Here is a 20,706-nt window from a genome sequence, read left to right as displayed (position 1 = left end):
TCATAATCCTGAGATTAGGAGTTGGCATAGCTACAGACTGAGCTGGTCAGCCCTTCTACATATGTCCTCCTTGTAAGGGATGAAGAGAGAGGGACCCCTGGGTGGCTCAGTTGGGTAAGTGCCTGCCTTTGTCTCAGGGGTGGGTGTGTGTGTGTGTGTGTGTGTGTGTGTGTGTGTGTGTGTGTCTTCAGTAAACTCTGCTTTCACCTCCTGCTGGCGCAGGTCTGATTTCCATCCTTTGCTAAGCCAAAGACCCTCTTGTTTGGTCTTGTGGGACCCTCGCTGGGTAACTGGACGGGGTCTGCCTGCATCAGGTATGTGGTCCCTATCCCCTCCAGTTCTCTTCCCCTCCTTACCCTTTCTTTGCTTGATCAACACCAGTCTGATTCCAGCTCAGCAAAGACATCGCTGCTGTTGTAGGAAACCATTCTGACCCTTCCCAGAATGGCTTAAGCATCCTCTGTAAGTCCTTAGCCCCAGGTGCCGTCTTCTACCTAGACCTTCAACTGTCTGTGACCCTGTCACCATCATCTCACAGCCCATACGTCTCTGAACTCCTAGTGATAAAGAAAATCTGTGTTCTAAGATGGCCGACCAAGCCAGCAGGGGAATCCCAGCCCCTGCCCCAGGGCCCTTCTGGGTTCTTCTTCCTGCCCCACTTTGTGCGTGCGCCAAAAGTGCACCACGTGAACAGAAGTAGAAGTGTATCAATTACCCCCGTCTCTTGTAGTCTGGGCTCAGACTTCTGGAGCTCACTCTTCTCTGAGCCTGCCGGTGTCAGATAAACTTCCTATCTTCCCAGATCTCTGAGTGCCACTTGGTCCTTCTGCCGGGCAAGCCAGTCCAGGTTCCGTAACACTAGATCTCAGTGTTTATCTCCTATTACGAAACTTATTACCCAGAGCAGAAATTTAATATGTGTTGAGTTAATATATTCGCCGGTTCATGGGATCCTCCCAAATCCTCTCTGATTAAGGGGCTAGAAAAAGTTTTATTTGCTTCATTCAGTAAAGAGGCAGCTGCTGAGGATTATAGTTTGGTAACTTGTCCAAGGTCTTACAGCTAGTGAGGAACAGAACTTAAACTAAAATGTGGAATTGAAACAAGTGCTCTCTCTACCACTTCTCCCTCTCTTTCCCTTGGTTCAACACACACACACACACACACACACACACACCCCATCGAGAATGAATTCTGTCAAGTTATGATGTTAGCCAGATATTCCAACTGATAACGAGTCTTAAAAAAAGTTTCTGAAAAGCATGTTGCCAGACGTTTATAGAAGTAAGAAACATGTTTTTATTTAACCACCAGAACCTCCGTAAAAATTGAGACTGTTATTTCTGGAGATTCTAGGATTTCCTTTGGAAATATCCCCTAACTAAAAGAAAGTCTGATGCAGCTTCATAAAAATCTAAGTTAGAGTAGGTGCTGTGTTACTGAGAGCCACTGAGAAGGCGGGGTTAACAGCCCCAAAGTGGCGGCAAACCATGTAAGGAGAAACCCACTTTTTTAAACTTGTGATGAACTCATGTTCTGCTTTTTGTTTTTTTCTGAAAGCTGAAGTCCGTACCGGTGAGAGAGGCAGCCGGCCAGGACCCGCGGTGGCTCTGGGGTCCCGCCTCCGGGGACGCCGTGCCAGGCACACTGAGTATGCAAGTCGCCCTTGTGATGACAGCTTGGCTGGTTTCCGTAGTTCCCAGTCATGAATACGGAGCGAACAGTTTGCCTGACATCAAAAATGAAGATTTCATCAAAGACTGTGTTCGAATTCATAACAAGTTTCGATCAGAGGTGAAACCCACAGCCAGTGCTATGCTATACATGGTAAGGAAAAGAGCAGTGTCGTGGCAAACGTAAGTAAAAAACAACTAATGTGTACTGACTTGGGAGGTAAATCCTTGCTAATCCAGAATGGTTTTTTTTGTTTTCATCTTGATTCATGGGTGTGGTGAATTCATAATCTGATCAAAAGGAATCCAGTTCAGCTCTCATAAGGGAGCTCAGGAAATACCTTTCACTTCTCTTTTGAGATATTTCCTTTCCTCTGGTTATAGATAGATTTTACCTTTTTTTTTTTTTTTTTTTTGGTCACTTTCTTCCCAGTTAATTTTTGAAGGTTTTGTTGTTGGTTTATTTTGTCTCGAAACTTGCTTTTTTTTTTGGCTGCTAGCAGACAATTGACCTTCTCAAGAGGGTAGCATGGCGTCTCAGGAAAGGATACGATTTTGAAGCTGGTTGGGGTTTGAGTCCCAGCTCTGTGGCTGTGAGCGGGTTTTTAACGTGTCTGGGTTCCTTAGGGTAGGGCCACATTTTGTATATTAAATTATGTAAACTATGTGAAACACAGCATATTCTGCACGTAATGGGTCCACAGTGAAATGCTGATCTGTGTCCCTCATTTAGATTCTGAATTCTGCAGAACTCAATCATCAGGTTTCCCACTGGCCCTCTAAGTCGAACCTACTCAGCTGGAGGACCCGAGGGCAGCTGCTCTTTCTCTTTTCCAGTCATCACCCTCATTATGCTTCATTCCCCTTTCAGATTCTCACTCTGCTCACTCCTAGAATGTTGTCTGGTGACAGTTTTCATTCTTTTTGAATGGAAAGGGATGGCAGCTTGCTTAATTCAGGAGGCCAGCCACCTGGGCTGGAGGCAGACTCTGGTCCAAAATCCAACTCCAGGCTTTCTGCCTCGCCCAGACTGTTTTAAAGGGACAGTGAGGGGAGTGCAGTGGCCTGTAATGTTTCCTGATTCCCCCACAGATTTAGTGGTGCCTGCCTACAGCCTACGGGGCTTGAGGGTTGTGCAAGAGATTAATTCCTATTCTGTGACATGTGAGGGCTTTCTGTTCTCTCAACTGTAGGAGGCTGAGTCACCCTCTCATCACCAGCGTTCTCATGATTCAGTGTCTACACTGATCCCTCTTCAACTCTTTTTCCTCACTGTAGCTGAAAGATCTTCGAAAACCCCAATTTTCATTCTTGACCTTCCCATTGTTTAATGTTCCTTTTGGCAGACGTGGGACCCAGCACTAGCCCTAATTGCAAAAGCGTGGGCAAGAAACTGTAAGTTTGCACACAATGGACAGCTGCATTCCAACAGGCTGCACCCCAATTTCTCTTCAGTGGGAGAAAACATCTGGACTGGCTCTCTATCCCTATTCTCTGCATCTTCAGCCATCACAAGTTGGCACAGTGAAGTTCAGGACTATGACTTCGAGACTCAGAGATGCACCAAGGTCTGTGGCCATTACACTCAGGTAAGCGTCTGCCCTGTATTCTCTTGAAACGGTCTCTTCAAGGGTAAGGAGAAAACTGGAATCTGGTGTTAAGAAAATATCTAGTAAGCTGCTGCACTGTGAATAGGTAAGAGTAGAGGTTGCAAGATTCCTTTAAAAATAAGTAAGCGGAGCAAACTTCCGTAGCCGGGAGGTAGAGCTTGAAGAGTTCAGTTATGGGTGTAAACCTAATGATGAGGCTCACCAGTCTGGACAGACTTCCAGTGTTTTAATAACAGCAACCCCCCTGGGGGATTTTATTCCATTCCTGAGTCATCAGAGGACGTGACACTGAATGCATTTTCAGGGATGGGTCCTCTATGAAATTGGAGACTTGATTTGGGGTTCCAAAATTGGGAGAAATAAGAATGTCTGACTGAGGCTTCAATTTCATATCCTCCCGTTCCTGTGAGTGTGGGCGGAGAGCCCATGATCTGTCCCAGACGACGAGAAAAACAACAGTGAGAGGCCACCATGTTAAGTAAACCATCCTGTGGCTATTCTGCCCACCAAATCTACAGTATTTAGTCCCAGTGGCCACATTCAGAGGTGCCCATTGAGTTTTGTTTGTTTGTTTGTTTGTTTAACTCAAGCTGGTTTTAGTTTCTTAACCCCCTAAGGCATGTTTGCAACATGGAAACATATCCCTCTGGTAGCAACTTCTGTGGTCTTCTTACTCTGCTGCCTCCCTATCCCCACCACATTTCATTTATTTACTTTCATTTCCTGGCAGTCTTTGTCAAGCCAATAACTAAAGGGGCTGAACCCATGCCTGACTGGTTCTAATGTACAAAAATGTGTTGGAATGAAGTCTGAGGGTGGAAACATTTTTTTTTAAAGATTTTATTTATTTACTTGACAGAGAGAGATCACAAGTAGGCAGAGAGGCAGGCAGAGAGAAAGGGAGAAGCAGGCTCCCTGCTGAGCAGAGAACCAATGCAGGGCTAGATCCCAGGATCCTGAGATCATGACCTGACCCAAAGACAGAGGCTTAACCAACTAAACCATCCAGGCAACGCCAAAAACATTTCTAACAAGGTAGTTAACTTGGAATAATAGGCGTTTTTAAAGAGCAAAATATTGTTGGAAAAACTCTCCATGTAGTTCAGCCTTATAGAGCCTCTGGTCTCAGTGGTGTGGTTCTAGGCAAAACGATGTTGGCATCGCTATTTATTATTATGATGTGAAGGGAAGGGCATATTTCAGTGACCTTTTCACCTCAAGATTATTGTAAGCAAGGAAGAGTTATCAAACCACCAGTAGCATTCGTTCCTTTCTGGAAAATAAAAGTAAGGTTTCCCCTAGACTTATCCCAGAAACCATTCATCTTGGCTTATGTTCACAAAAATACTGTAGCCAGAAAATTGATTCCATCAGAATCCCGCAAGTCCTCAAGGGCCAGAAAGCTAATTCCAGGTTGTCTACAAGGGGTACCTGGTACCATTAAACGTAGGGCTGTTTAAATTTCCAAAAATAATTGTCAGTTTGCCGGTACTGACTCCCATTCAGTTGTATTTAAGCTTCTACCCTGCACGAGGCACTGTTGTAAGGCCTCCCTGCCAACCAGAGCCTGGGACGCTCGCTTATGTCCTACCACGTTACTGAGGAGTGCAATAGCCAAGACGTCAAAGTGAAGAGAAATGCGGGGTGGGGCAGGGAATGAGGGACACAGGTGGCAGTGGCCCCTGACCCTTAGGAGGCGACCTTCTTTGGGGAGAGACATGCGTGTAGGTGGATGTAATATGGCGCTAAGTGGTAAGTTGTGAGGAAACTGACAAGGTGCTGTGTGGGCAAAGAGGACGCAGCAACGTATCTGGCCAAAGGGAGGTCTGGAGACATAGGCCTTGTTTAAATAGCAGGAGCCGTACCAGTTGGTTCTTGAAAACTAAGTGAGAGTTTATCAGATGGAACAGAAAAGGAAGAGATCTCCAGGCAAAACTAACAGATGTACAGTGGGTACAAATGAGCCTTGTACTTCAGAAGAATGGCTAATAGCTCACCACACCAAGTATGAGAAGATCAAAGGACTGATCTTCTCAAAAACTGACCACAGACTTCTTTTTATTTTTTATAAAGATTTCATTTATTCGTTTGAGAGAGAAAGAGCACACAAGTAGAGGGAGTGGCAGAGGGGGAGGGAGAAGCAGACTGACTCCTCGCTGAGTCAGCCAGGAGCCCAATGTGGGGCTGGATCCCAGGACCTGGAGATTTTGACCTGAGCTGAAGGCAGATGCTTAACCGTCTGAGCCGCCCAGGCGTCCCGACCACAGACTCCTAACCCATGCAAGTTAACACACTCCATGTCCATCATTCTAGGGACTAAAAGCAAGAGGAGGAAATTTGATTTTACATCATATAGACCTGAGATTTCAGAGACGGCCCTCTCCAAATTAGCAGAGCTTACTTGTAAAATTTCCCCTTAACATCTAGGACAAAGAAGGGCTCACATTTCGGACATGAGAAAACTCATTTCCTTGCATACAGGTATTAGAGCCCATGCTGAGTGATCCTAACCTGTTCTCAGCATTAAAGACAACTACTTCCTACCCCCACTTCTGAAAAGCAAGCCTTATCCTGGACAGGGAAGTCCAGGGACACTTTGGGTCTGGGATAAAGCAGCCGCAGCAACTACTTTTAACAGAGTGTGGTACTCAGCTCTCGGTAGTTTCAGATCTCCTTCGAATCTCACCACAAACTTGTCAGAAGCCACAGTCATCCTGATGACATCCCAGTCACCAGACTCAGAGAGGTGAAGAAGTTGTTTTCCCAGATCTCACGTCCTCGCCTGTGTGCATGCAATCTCAGCTGGTCTGCGGGAGACCTCCTGAGCACCAACTCCAGTCCCCCCAGTAAAGTTCCATTTCCTCTGCCACGCATTGAAAGAAACAATCAGGAACCAGGAGAAACTCACCAAACTGCAAGCACACGTGTGCATCACAGGGGGAAAGGAACTGCTCGCCCAAAGAAGGTGGTGATGAAGTCTTAGAATATAGATAAGGTTCAGTGACATGGAGTTTGGAGCCCACGGACAAGAAAGAACTCTTGAGACGTCTTTGGCGCAAAATGGTGGTTTATTAAAGCATGGGGACAGGACCCATGGGCAGCAAGAGCTGTCCTGGAGTTGTGAGGGGTGGTCCATTACATGCTTGCAAGTTGGGAGGGGGTCAGGGATGGTGTTAGTCTCTAAGGAATTTTGGAAGCAAGGTTTCCAGGACCTTGAGGAGCTAGCTGTCGTTGGGAAAAAAAAAAAAGTTATTCATTACCAGTAATAAAACCTTTTCGTGAGACCCTTTAGATGTATATCAGTGGGCCATATGCTTGGGAATGATTGTCAACACTATCTTGGAGGGTTTAGAGATAAAGATTCCAGAGGAATTGTTAAAGTAGACTTACAGGATTCTGGTTGGGCGTAGGGGTCTGTCAGGCTAGGATTGCCCTTTGCCCTTAGCAAAGTGTTCAAGTGGAGGCAGTTGAGTTTCTAGAGGAATGCCACTCTGCCTGTTTTAAGGGCTTGTCAGTGGGTAAGGAAATTTAATAATTTTTCTTCGGCCTCTGTTTCCTCTATCAGTGGTGCATTAGAACGGCTACAGCCGATGATAAAAAAAACTTCAGGCCTCCTTAAAGAAGTTAGGGGTTAACACTATCTCTGGATTGAAGAAACGACTATGTTCACAAACCAGGAAACAACCATCTCCCTTCACAAGCCGAAAAGTTCTAGCATCCCTGGCAGTGAACACTTCGGCCACCACAGGCAGTGCCGAGACAGAGCAGCTGACAGAAGGGCTGCCCAGCGTCTTCAAGCAACCTGGTGCAGACAGGCCGCCCAGTTCAGGAAGACTGGCTGAAGCTCTGCCCACACAGTCTCTGGACAGAAAAGCACCATTTGCTACCACAGAGGAGGGGGAGGAGGATGAAGTTCCAGATCTTGCAGAATTTCTTTTTAAAGATTTTATTTATTCATTTGACAGAAAAGGAAAGAGAGGGCACAAGCTGGGGGCCCTATGTGTGGACTGGGTCCTGGGACCCAGAGATCATGACCTGAGCTGAAGGCAGATGCTTACCCACAAGCCACCCAGGTGCGCCTGGATCTTGTGGAATTCTGATGAGGCTTCCAAGAATGAAGCAAACTGACCTGAGTCATCTTCTGAGGAAGACAGACTTAAGTTACGGGGAGCTGCTATTTTATATGATGACTGCTTTTAACAATTTTGTCCACGGATCTGATGAAATCTAGATCTCTAATTTAATTTTTTAAGCCCAAACTTCTTGGACACTATGCTCTTTTCAGTTTTTGCTTAGACACAATTCATTCTTAGCAGCTAATTAAGCTGAAGAAACCTCAGAATAAAGTTTGAAACAAGGTTAATAAAGTTTTGCCTAGTTAAAAAAAAAAAAAAAAGAAGTAGAAGTTGTCTTCCCAGTGTCACATAGCTAGTAAGAGGAAGAGCTGGGCTCCAGATGTCAGGTATGTGATAAGGATTATATAATAGGATTTATATAAATTTACTAGATAATTATGCAAATTATCTAGTAAAGTACTGGTACTTAGTAGCCATTAAACAAAGTTTAGATCTCTTTCATGAGCTGGTCTTTTTGCCAGTTATATTGGAGGAAGATTTTGACAGCCTGGTAAACATGACTTTAGGTTAGAATATAATGTTTTCATCCTTGCAAGAAATGTTATTGGGAGGTTCAAGACCACTCAGTTGCCATTTTAAATTCTTGCTGGAAATTACCTCAAGTGGATATTATAACCCCTCACTTATCCTTATCTTCTACTAATAAAAAGCAAGCTATTTTCAGATTTTGGCTTGTGCAGTTTGGTTGTACAGAGTGAAGACAATAGATTTAGATACAATTACTAACTCACAAAGATGGGGTATTTCTTGACATGTTAGGTCAACACTTTAGCTCAGTATTCACTAGAGATAGATTTGCACTGTGTAATAATTTTGGTATATAAATATGGAGGATTAGATATTTTGTTGCCTGAAGTTCGCCTTTATAAAACTTGGGAATAGTTTGACTTCAATATATGAGCGGGGCAGCGCTTCAGTTTGGTAGTGTGAGAATGCCCACTAGATGGCATCAGAGATCTCATTTTTGGCTTTAATCCCTGCCCCACTGCCACCCTCTGGAAATCGTTACTCTAATGGAACCAATGAAAGTGGAACGTGTTTCCCAGTTGCTCTATCTGGTTTTATAGATGTTGCAGTGTCACCATACCCGTGATAATAGTGCCTGGTAATGAGTCAAAAGGACTCATACTGAGACTTGAAAGATGGTAGGAAGAGAGCAGTAGCTCCAAATGAGAGACATACCTGCCCCCTGTAAATTCCCCAGATGCAATGTTTTTGTTAGAAAGGAATAAAAAGTCGTTCCTAGTTCCACTAAAAGGGAAAGCACTCTGAAGCCTCTTGCTCAGGGCATGGACCGCCCTCACAGTACTTTGTGGTCAGGCAGAGGTAGGTTCCAACTTTCATCTATAAAAATAGGAGCCATACCTCTTTTGTGATTTATTACAAAATTAAACATGATGTTGCATGGAAAGCGCTTAACACTACCTTGGCACCAGGTGAATTCCCAGTAATCAATAGTTCTCTTTGTTTTTTTTATAATTAGCATTTCTTCCTTACCATTTTAAAAGATAAAATAAAATAAATAAAAACATACAACAGGAACCTGCCTGATACAAAGATAGTTTTCAAAAAGTTTAAAACAGAAGAAAATTAGTAATTAGAGAATAAAACATGCACATTTGCTGAGTACGTTCTTACGAGCCCATTGAAAATGTCTTTAAGAGGTCCGTGGAGTCGATAGTGTTATTCTCACTAAATAGTGAAGGAAGCTAAGGTCATGGTCACGGAGTGAAGGGCCGAGCGGGAATATGAACTCCGTCTTGTAGCCCTGGACCCCACAAGTTGAACCCAGAATCTAAATGCCGCATTGGTGGTTCAGTGGTAGAATTCTCGCCTGCCAGAATCTAAATGTCCATAAAGCTTTTAAAAAGAGACCAACCTGAATGGAGGATAAACTGTGGGACAGCCGTGCAATAAAGAAGTGAGCCTGACAGTACGAACGCATCTCAAATGCTGATGCTTAGTGCAAGAAGCCAGACCGGAAAAAACACATTTAAACTGATCCCATTTCTGTAACATTCTGGAAAAAGCAAAATGATAGGGACGGAAAACAGATCACTGATTGTCAGGGGCCGAGAGATCGGGGAAGAGACGACCACATAGGAATACAAGAGAACTTTCGGGGGGCGATGGAAGTGCTCTAGGTCGTGAATATGGTGGTGGCCACACACTAGGTTTTGCCAAAATTCATGGAACTGGACACCTAAAAAGGATGGGTTTTACTGGGTGTTAATTACAAGCTGACTTTAAAAAAAGACAGACCAATTAAAACAAAGTGAATGGTAATTGACAGTACACACCCTTGGAAACAAAGAGGCCAAACTAAAAAAAGTAAAAGACAGTAAAACAAAAGAAACAGTGTAAAATGCTAAAGATGTGTGTTGTGGGAAGCCCAAAGATTAAGAATATTTGAGATAAAACAACACCTGAAGAAAGTGTTCAGAGACCAAAGAATAAAAAATATAAAATGATGTACTAAGGTGATAGCAAGAGGAAAACACAGATGACACTGCAGCCAGTTAACATGTAAGTAATCACTTACAGAACCTATTAAAATATAGATTTTACTCTTTTTTTATGGCTGAGTAATATTCTTACATATGTAACACATTTTCCTGAAGAAGAAATCCTGCTGTTTGCAAAAATGTGGATGGACCTGGAGGGCACTTTGCTAAGTGAATGAAGTCAGGCCAAGAAAGACAAATACCATCTTAAATGTGGAATCTAAATTAAAAACAAACTCTTAGAGAATAGACTGGTGGTTGCTTGGGTTGCGGGGAAGGGGTGCAAAATAGGTGAATATTGTCACAGGCTCAAACTTAGAGTTGTAAAATAACAAGTCCGGGGTTGTAACGTGCCGCATGCTGACTGACCATGGCTAGCAATATTGTAGTATATATTTGAAAGGTGCTGAGAGTAAATCTTAGAAGTTCTCATCACAAGAAAAAAAATTGGTAACTATATGGTGACGGGCATGTTAAATAACAACAATTCATCTAAGTAATGTTAAAGATCTAATTGGCTTTATTACCTAATTCGTGAATCAGGCAGCATCCCACCCAGCAAGCAGAGGGGAACTCCAAAGGGCTTTGGAAAGGGAAAGGTTTTTAAAGGCAGGACAAAAAGTCAGAAACGGGAAAAAGGATTATTTCAAGTGCGGTCATCTTCCTTTGGGGAGAAAAGGGTCTTATTACGTGGTTTACCTCATCTTCCTTTGGGGGATGGAGAGGTCCCTGGGACAGATTGGCTTATTGGTGCTGACCAGAAAGTTCCTGACTGATCTGTTGGAGACTGCATTTCTGGGGCTGCTTGGGTGGCTCAGTCATTAAGCATCTGCCTTTGACTCAGGTCACGATCCCAGTGTCCTGGGATCGAACCCCACACTGGGCTCCCTGCTCAGCGGGGAGCCTGCTTCTCCCTCTCTCTCTCAGATAAAGAAATAAAATCTTAAAAAAAAAAAAAAAAAAAAAAAGGGTGGGGCAAGGTTGAAAGTGCAATTAGGTTAGGCCGTAGGACCCAGTTGGGTGACATGGCCTTGCATAGTGACACCCCTTCAGGCCTGTGATTTTCTTTCTGACACAAGTTAACTAGATCTATTATGATGATCATTTCACAGTGTATAAAGATACTGAATCATTATGTTGTACACCTGAAACTCATAATGTTATATATAAAGGATTCTCAATTTTAAAAAATACAGATTTCAAGGACAATTCAGTGACTCTCCTTCAGCAGGACTGAGATGGGCCCAGAAACCTGTTTTTTAAACAGGTGGACTCGCTCTGAGATACAATGAATAGAAATTTAAAACTTTTTAAATAAATGCAAAAACAATTGGAAAGTATAAGTGCAAGGATCAGGTCCAAGGATTCATGGCCATAACGAGAGGCTCTCAACCTGAGCTAGAGGCCTCCGTTCAGGCAGGGGATTCCTGTGGGAGATGAAAGGCTGATCAGGAAGGGAGCCCGTCCCTGCTGCCCGAGAGCGCTTCTCCTCCTCTAGCAGGACGCAGCAAGGGTCTGCCCAGTTGCCAAACCAAAGAGGACCGCATGCAGAGAGCTGAGGCCCTACCTTCCCTCCCTCCTGCCCGCTCAGCCTGCCTCGCCTCTCCCTCACCCACAGCCCCATCTCTAAGCCTCAGAGAAGCGCAGACTCAGATCCACATCTATCCTCACTCAATTCTCTCTCCCTGAGGTTTTTCACTGATTTTTTTTTTTTTTTTTTTTTTAAGTAAACTTGAACTTTTTCCTGCAGCCACAACCAGCCTTGCTTCAGTTCGGTGAGTCTTTCTCCTCTTGGGTTAGCATGTGTTGCCCTCTCTGGAAGAATTCTCCTGGCTCTTAGACCAGCTCACTGGGCTTTGGTTAGATCTCACTAAGTCAGAGCAGGTGCCCACGCTGGCCGGTGCCGAGCCCCCTCTGTACCCCCACCCACACCACAGTCAAACCCTTGCATAAAGGCCCCGTGGCAGCTTTTCTCTACATTTTGTAAAGGCACCCCCCGGCTCCAACTCATTCACCTCTGTATCTCCCATACTTGGCATAATTCTTGTCACAAAATTGCTCTTGAAAAAAAATGAGTAAAAATAATTTGGTATCACTGTAAAAAGGAATGCATTTAATTGCTGGTTTATCTTCAGACACTAGCTCTTCAAAAAAAAAAAAATTTTTTTTTTTTCTTATAGGCTTCTGTGACATGAAACACTCCTGGTTAAGATGAACTATATAATTTGTGGTGCTTCATGCAAAATGAAAATGTAAAGTCCCTTGTTCAAAAAGTGGGGGAAAATTCTGACCCTGGGGTCCAGCGTGATAGCCAGGCTGCTCTCCCTGAGGCTGCCTCTGTCCTGGGTTTCCCTCCTATGTCACTCAGCACTCCTTTCCAATCTGCTTTGCTGGTTGATTTTCTTTTTCTCTTTATCCCATGCTCTCATTTACTTGTTTATCTATTATCTTTGCCTACGATCTGATCTATTCCCATGTCTTCCAGATTCCTATCTCTAGCTTCGCTCTATCCCCTGAACTGTAGATGGCCACTTTTCAGCCCCAAAGTCACTCTGCACTTGCACGTCTCATAGGCATCTCAGAGGTCACCGGACCTGAACAGAACCCTTGTCCATGCTCCTCCCCCTAACCCTCTTCCTTCCCTAGTTTTCCTAATCTCAGGAAGTGTTACTCAGGCCCCAAATATTCCCACTTCCTCCACACTCAAAGCAAAAGTAAATCCTTTCAGCTTTAGCTAGAAGCTGAACCATGAACCTGATGGATTCCCAGGAATGTGCCACTACCACCACCCCCGTGTGGGCCACCATCTTGTCGGCCATCTTGTCTTTGTTGTACCACTAAAACAGCCTCTCAAACGCCCTCCCTCTTTCTTCCTTTGTTCTTCTCAGTCCACTGACTTCATAACAACAAGAGATCCTCCTGAGATGGGAAAAAGAGTCTATGCTCACTTGCCTACCAGATTTCCCACAACCTGGCCTCCTGCCTCTTACCTCAACACCAATGAGTCTCCCTATTGCCTGGATCCCAGCTCTGCGGGCCTTCTGTCTGCCACTCTCACAGCCAAGCCAGTTCCACCGCGGGGCCTTTGCACCTCTGCTCCCTCGGCACGGAAGGCTCTTCCTCCCACATTTCGGTCTCTGCTTGTTCATCCCCAGTATGTCCCCTCCTCCAGGACACCTTCTCTGGACCCCCAGGCTCAGCCCCACCTCCCCAGCACTCGCTATTTTATTTCAAGTGCCAGAAATTTTCTTAGTATCATTTCACACAGTCACACCCCAGTAATAATAATTCCAATTCTTACTTCCTGCTGAATTCCAAGCACCTGCATGCTCCCCAGTAGCAATGGCTCTACCTGCCAGAGTGAACACACCTCACTATGTTGAGGAAGGCCTAATCATACTCAGATGTTCACTTTATTGTCTCTCTCTTGCTACAAATCCTTATTTTCTTTTAGGTCGTGTGGGCAGACAGCTACAAAGTTGGATGTGCAGTACAGCATTGCCACACAGTCGATGGCTTTAGACATTTAACCAACTTAGCACATTTCATATGCAACTACGGACCCGGGTAAGTACCCACATCAACCTCTTTCTAAATTTTTTTAAAATCTACTTTAGAAGTATTTATTTTCCTTATGGAATATTGGAATGATAAAGAAAGTGTAAAAAAGAAAATAAGTATCACCTTTAATTCTTCTACCCAGAGATCTACCCCATTAACACCTGGTACATTTTTTTCAGTGTATGTGTTTCTCTGTGTGCACCCTTTACAAGTGTTACATAAACACACACACACAATGCGTATTTTTTTAAGGTTTTTTTTTAAAGGTTTTTTAAAGGCTTGTTTGATGGAGAGATAGAGGGCACAAGTAGGCAGAGCAGCAGGCAGAGGGAGAGGGAGAAGCAGGCTTCCTGCCAAGCAGGGAGCCTGATGTGGGGCTCAATACCAGGACCCTGGGATTATGACCTGAGCCAAACGCAGAAGCCCAACTGACTGAGCCACATAGGCACCCAACATTTTTTTTCTTTAATTTGTTGCCCTTAAAATCTGGATTTTTCCAGTCTTTGGGATTCCAAAAGATTTGTTAGAAGCTTCTCTCTCTTTCCCTGAAGTAATGATCAGAAGAAATGTTTGATAGCTTGACTGAGTGTAGGTAAGAGTGAAAGGACTAAAATCCGGTGTCATGGAAGAGAACAACTTTGACCTAAAATCCCAGAGTCAGAAAATATGGAAAACCCAGGAAAACCCAGCCAAAGCCATTAAGTCAATCAGTGGTGACTTTTCATGACATTTGTATAGCTTAATAGTTAAGATACGGGGTCTTGAGACTCAGTACCTTGGTTCACTTACTGTGTGATCTTGGACAAGTTACTTGATCTCTCTGAGCCTCAGTTTCCTTTCCAAAAGATCGGGATAATAAAAGCAACTCTTACCAAGTAGCTGTGAAAATTCCATGAGAAAGCTAGGTAAAATACCAGGTATATGTAATACCCGGCAATGGTGATTATTTGAGAAGTATTCACAGTTCTTGTTATGGGGCACAAATGTGAAGTTTCCTGGCTTAGACTCACTTTACTTGCCTTTAGAGTTCTAAGCAATAAGCTGTAAAACTTATAACCAGTTATAATGCTTCTATAGAGTAACATTAATTTATTCATACAAATAATTCACACATTCAAGTATTCAACAATATTTGTTTCCTGAGCTTCAAAGGAGAACCAGCCAGACACAGTCCCCACTCTCATGGAATTCATATTTATGGGGCAGAGAGACAACAAAAAATACAAATCAAATAACTGCATGATGATAGGAGCAGTGAAAGAAACACCAGTAACGCTGTAATCGACACTAGCAATAGATTAAATGATTTACTTAAGCGTAGGCATGAAGAGTAGAAAGGAACCAGGCGTGTGAAGAACTTCACGAACCGTTGTCTGCCACAGAAATCACCTGCTGAAGCTTCTGTGGAGAGGATTCGAGAACGGACAGAGAGCAGAGGGCGTGAACCACTGAATGAGATGTGACGGGGGGAAGGAGGCAGCTCAGCCCTTGCAGGGCCGTGTAGGGCCACGGCAAATTTAACTGAATTCACATCACAATCTCCAAGTCTTTTAAGCAAGGGAGTGACAAGACTTGCTTTAAAATGGGAGATCATTCTGTTTGAGATGTGGAAAATGGATTGGAGGGCATGGGGTGGGGTGGGGAGGTCATGGGGTCTGTCTAACAGAGACCAGTTAGGGAGGTCCTCATTTTCTGCCTTCTGAGCTGGGTCTTCTCCTCATAGGCGCCCATTCCACATATTTCTAAGCGGTCCAATAACCTCCTCATATTTCTGGGATTTCCTAAGAGTGGGGTGCAGGCTGCTTAATTCCCCTGTCGCCTGTAACTCAAGCTCTGGAGTCGCTCGTTGCCCAGGAGAGTTTTGACTCCCTCCTGGCTGCTTCAGGTCTTTCTGATCTGCATATTTCAAACATGGACACAACTTTCCCTTCTGTCCCCTGGCCTGTCTGAGCGAGGCTGTCTTGTGATTCGCGGAAGAGAGGATTACAGCACGTTAGAGGCGATGACAACCCAGACCATCAGGTGCTACAGGACCTAGTGTGCCCTGTCTTAAGGACCCTTACTCATGTTTCTCTTTTTCTTTAAAGATCTATCTTTTCCCGGGGCACTTGGCTGGCTCAGTCAGTAAAGTCTACGACTCTTGTTCTCAGGGTTGTGAGTCTGAGCCCCATGTAGGGCACAGAGATTACTTTAAAAAAAAAAAAAAAAAAAATCTGTCTTTTCTCTTCCTCAGTCCCAGGGCCCTCTCTCTCTCAGGCTACCTAGGGAAACACTAACATTTCCTGCTTCTTTAGGGCCAGAATACTTTAGGGCCCTTGGTCTCAACTGTTCCTATCCAGACAAATGAGGCCTTTCCAGTAGCATTATTTTCTCCTGGGACAAATTCTGCCACTTCCCTAGAATTCCACAACTGCCTTGTCTTTAGCCCAGTTTTGAAGTAGTAATTTCTTCTTTTTCTTTGCAGTTTGGAATACACAATTCAACAAGAAGAATGACATAGCACAAACGATTTTATTTAAAACATTGTAGAACTTGACCACTGAATAAGTACTGTGCTTTCTAACAATGAAAGCTATCCCCATGATTAATGTGTATTTTGGAGGTTCTTTATAATTGTTATCAGAATATTCCTTTGACTGTTTTCCACAGTGTAAAGTAGGCATGAGGATGAATGGTTTCTGAAACAACCTAGATTAATTTGGAGCCAAACAAAATTAGAACATATATTTGGTGTTGGAAACAAGGTGTTAATAAAAAGTAATGTCTCGGGCGGCTGGCTGTCTCAGTCAGTTAATCGGCTGCCTTCAGCTCAAGTCATGATCCCAGGGTCCTGGGATGGAGTCCGGCATTGGGCTCCCAGTTCAGCAGGAAGCCTGCTTTTCCCTCTCCCACTCCCCCACTTGTGTTCCCTCTCTCGCTGTGACTTTCTCTCTGTCAAATAAATAAATAAAATCTTAAAAAGAAAAAAAAATCGCCCCTACTTCAAGTCAACTGATAGGGATTGAAAAAAAAAAAAAAAAGTAATGTCTCCTTAACTTTCTTAACTTCAGAAGTAAAACTATAGTTAGAGGAAGGGTGTCGAGACCATGAACCTAGATTAAGAAAAAAACTAAATCTTTATTTTCACTAATCTCTACTGAAAATAACATTTCACTATGTATGAAGACAACACTTCAGTCACGTAGGCAATGTAGTCACGTAGGCAATGACGTGACTCTGTGTTAGTACTATCTTTGTAAGTATCAGTTCTTCTCATAGCACATTCCATTTGCTGCAGAGATCTCAAAATATGGTTGTAATCTATCATTAAATGTACTATCATTAGACTTCTTGTTAGATCTTGAGGAGCACATATTGCTATATCAAAAATATTTTTAACATTTTGATAACTGTTTGAGCTTACTCAGTTTCCTTTATAATCTTACAAACTTTATTTTATGCACTTAAAAGCAAACAGTTTTGGGGCACCTAGGTCACTCAGTCAGTTAAGTGCCCAACTCTTGATCTTGGCTCAGGTCTCTATCTCAGGGTTAGGAGTTCAAGCCCTGCACTGAACTGATTTAAAAAGAAAAAAAGGAAAACCAAAGTATTTTGAGAGTCCATAGGCTCCACCAGAACTGCCAAAGGTACCATGACACAAAAAAGTTAAAAACTCCTTTCCAAAAAATGTGAGTATAATGGCAGATTTACTGCAATGTATGTACCGGTCTCATCATTACTACTCTGAAGATATTCATGCGGATATAAAATGTCTGTGTATTATTTCACTTTCTAGTATCTGAGCTTGGTCAATTACTTATACTCTGTGCCTCAACTCTAGCTATATTGGGGATAAATAATAACAGTATCTTCCCCACAGACTACTGTGAAAATTCATTCATTCAATGATGCTTTTTATTTATTATTCATATCACATCTTTTATGTGAAAACAAACTGCACACTAGAAATTCCCCCTATCTCTCGTTCTTTTCTTCTGGAAGGCATTTAACCCAGCTAAAGGACTCATGTCCAATAAAAACCATGGAGGCTTGCTAAACTGAGAAGAGTAAATGTGAGTCATAAGACCTTAGGATGAGCAGTTTTTGGATGGTAGTGATCACACAGGCCAGACAGTTAAGCAGAGCAAGCGTTGCCCTGGAGTCAGACCAATCTGGGTTTCGCTGTGACTCTGACATGTACACATTGTGATTTTTGATGAGTTAACTTCTGAGAGCTTTAGTTTCCCTACCTGTAAAATAAAAATAAAAATAACTTCCATAGTTGTCTTAAAGAGTGAAATGAGATGATACAGGTGAAGACATAGGTTCATAGACAGACGCATAGAATAAAACTCTGTAAATATTAACAGGCTTCCACTTTCCTCAACCCTGGGCATCTGTGGAGTTCTACCCTACAGATTTAGCCAGGGTCACAGTGAATTTCATTGCAAACAAACAAACAAACAAAAAAAACCTCTCCTAATGGACAGCTTTTTTCTACTTTATAGACAAAGCTACCAAAGGCCATATAGAAAAGGATCTACTTGCAGCGCGTGCCCCAGAGATGACAAATGTTTGGATAACCTCTGCAGTGAGTAAAAGGAAAAATCTACCAATAACACAATGTGTTTAAAACTATAAAACTTTCCCTGCAGAGTTAAGAATGTAAATGTTTGCTTTAACCTACTAGCTATTTTCAGGGAAGCTGGCATCAGGTAGCAATCAAACTGATGTCTTACTGTCCTGGGAATGAACATATATTTAAGGTAAATTTAAGGAAGCAAATAATATCCTTCTTATTTAGCTCTAATCAGTACAACAAAAAATGACTGTGAGAATTCAAACTGTAGACCCAGGATTTGCTAATTTCAGCAAGATCAAAAAAACTCCTGATTTGTGAACACTGATTTCTCATCTTCCCTCCAGGTATAGCCACTTTTTTGATCCGCTCTCTGAGTGGTCATTTCTCCGCTGGTTCAATCATTCACCTCACTCAGCTTTGTTAATGTGTAGCCACTATGCAATGAATCCCTTCCCAGAGTTTCAACATATTAACTGAATTTTTTTATGTTGCTACAATACTATAAAGCGTATTATTTTTCCCAAGTTAGGCAGTATAATATAGGAGTGAAAACCACACATTTTTGAAAGAGTATGACTGGGTTCCACCACTGTGACCTTGGGCAACTGTTTGAATTGATTTCCTCAACAATAAAGTGTAGATGGCAGTTATCTCTTCACAGGTTTGATGAAACAGATCAAGAAAAAAGGAAAATACTTCTATTTGGAACAAGAAACTGGCATACAGTAGCACTCAATAAATATTACCTATTATCCACAAATTCATCCTTCCTGAACTCCAAATGTTGAGTGTTTTATGCCCAAACTTTGTCACGTTTTTATGCCCATGAACAAACCTCAAGCTTCTTTAAAATCCGTGGTGAAAACTGAGACAATTATTTTTAATTATTTAACAAGTAATTATTGCCACTGGTTAGCTATCTTTCCCACTGGATTCTGAATTCCAAACAGGTAGGAATTATGCCTAATTTTCTTATACCCTAGTCTGGCCGGCAAAAAAAGCACTAGTTTGAAGCACTGTTTCCTTAAAAAATACTCTTCTTTAGAAATCTAGATAGTAATAACAACTTCACAATGACAGAAGACTAAGTTCCTCGAGTTTTAGCTTTTAATCTTGGGAACGAGCTTTAAATGGCCTCTAATCTTGTGGGATAAAAACTGAGAAAATGAAGGCCGTGAATCAGTAATGAAAAGCCCCTGGGCCCTTAAGAAAAATGTAGGCAAACACACTAGTGTGCATGAGGGTAAAGAGCTTTTAACAGATTCCATCTCTCAAATATTGGAGGAAAAAATTCCCTTCTGGTGCTTTAGGTACTGTTGGCAGTTTCAGTAAATACCCATGGAGGTCAAATCAGGATGGTTTTGCATAATGTGCTGGATATGTTAATGATACATGGGATGACTTTAGCTAGTGCAAGAATGTACATTTATTTAAATATTCAAGAACTGAATACTTATCATTGAAAAAAATGTCTATGTAAGAAAAAGTGTAACAAGCACAGCACATTCTTGATTTCATGGTATAACTGCAAAAAAGTTAAAGTATCAGCAGCTTCCTGGTAATTCACTGCAAAGCCTAGTCACAGGTTTGATGATCAGTGCTGCTCACAAACACCCCGGCCATGTCCTTGCTGGACTCCACTACAGAACTCAACAGCAGCTCGCCAAGCACTCATGTAGAAAGGGTATCTATTTGATTAAAAAAGTATCAAGAAGGCTAAGGAAGATATAGAATTTCCTACCTACTGTTCTGAATGTCAAAATCTGAATAAATCTCAGTGAAAAGAGAGGAATTATGACATGATGCAAACCAAATCCCTTTAAGAGAGAGGTCATGGTCTCTTTATTACTGACTGATCATTAACAGTATTGCTCTTCACAGGGAGGAACTTATTTCCAGGAAAATATTTTAATACATTGCTCACGTTGATTGTTACTAACAATTATTTTTATTTTTAAATTCTAATAGTTTGTTATTTTAATTGTATTTATTATCTGCTAGTTAAGGCATATTAAATTATTTTCCACTTACAGTAATAGTATGCAAAAAGTTTATATAGAAGGTCAATTTAAAAATGTCACATTAATATAGTACAAAAAATATCTAATAACCAATGTTTGAAAAACATTATAAGAAACTAAAATCAAGTTAATGGTCATAATTAGAGACTTAGCTTTTTTAGCAAAATAAAATAAAGCCTCACCAGTACAAATTTTTTTCTTTCTTCCTACTTTACAGCTAACCTAAAGCGAGACAAAGTCACAGGTATGTACGTAAATCATTGCTCCATTAAGATCTATGTGAATTACGTTACTGCATTCTGAGAAACAACAATTAAGGATATTTTATGTTTGTTTCACAGATTACTACTCGATTGTGCATCCTGATTGGCCAATATCTTCACGCAACAGATACCTATCTCTCTTTCTCATTGTTAGTCCACCAATCCTAATACTGAGTGCTATAATGATCCTTTGGGTCAAGCACAAATACCCTCACTTAGTTCTTCCGAACTAATAAAATCCACAAAAAACACAATTCATTCACATGTTGGTTTTTTTTTTTTTTAATTAACAGTTGGGTATATAGTTCTTATTTCTAATTTTAAAACATTTCAGAAAAAAATACATTGTTGCACTAAACCCTTAATAAAAAGAAAAA

The 20,706-nt window shown here is 42.1% G+C and overlaps 2 protein-coding genes across 11 annotated transcripts in view; one reads left to right on the top strand and one right to left on the bottom strand.

Moving 5' to 3' along the window:
- The window catches only part of CAPS2 (calcyphosine 2), a 175,236-nt gene extending 174,596 nt beyond the window's left edge, over positions 1-640 (bottom strand). For 5 of the 10 annotated variants that reach the window (XM_032346973.1, XM_032346972.1, XM_032346963.1 and 2 more), the window contains exon 1: positions 357-638. In XM_032346973.1, the coding sequence (XP_032202864.1) occupies positions 357-457 (101 nt within the window). In that variant the 5' untranslated portion in view covers positions 458-638. Of the gene's footprint in view, positions 1-356 lie in introns of all 10 variants that reach the window. The other 5 variants (XM_032346959.1, XM_032346960.1, XM_032346974.1 and 2 more) reach the window with 4 other exon arrangements.
- The window catches only part of GLIPR1 (GLI pathogenesis related 1), a 42,921-nt gene extending 22,334 nt beyond the window's left edge, over positions 1-20,587 (top strand). The window contains exons 2-7 of the mRNA XM_032346988.1: positions 1,561-1,827; positions 3,020-3,262; positions 13,378-13,490; positions 17,972-18,054; positions 20,284-20,310; positions 20,408-20,587. Coding sequence (XP_032202879.1) covers positions 1,654-1,827; positions 3,020-3,262; positions 13,378-13,490; positions 17,972-18,054; positions 20,284-20,310; positions 20,408-20,562 — 795 coding nt within the window. The 5' untranslated portion in view covers positions 1,561-1,653 and the 3' untranslated portion in view covers positions 20,563-20,587. The remainder of the gene's footprint in view (positions 1-1,560; positions 1,828-3,019; positions 3,263-13,377; positions 13,491-17,971; positions 18,055-20,283; positions 20,311-20,407) is intronic.
- Positions 20,588-20,706: the final 119 nt, after the last annotated feature.

Source organism: Mustela erminea, chromosome 6 (assembly GCF_009829155.1).
Source record: "Mustela erminea isolate mMusErm1 chromosome 6, mMusErm1.Pri, whole genome shotgun sequence".
Classification (NCBI taxonomy): Eukaryota; Metazoa; Chordata; class Mammalia; order Carnivora; family Mustelidae; genus Mustela; species Mustela erminea.
Note: the sequence above shows the minus strand (reverse complement) of the source record. Positions and strands in the feature narration are given on the sequence as shown.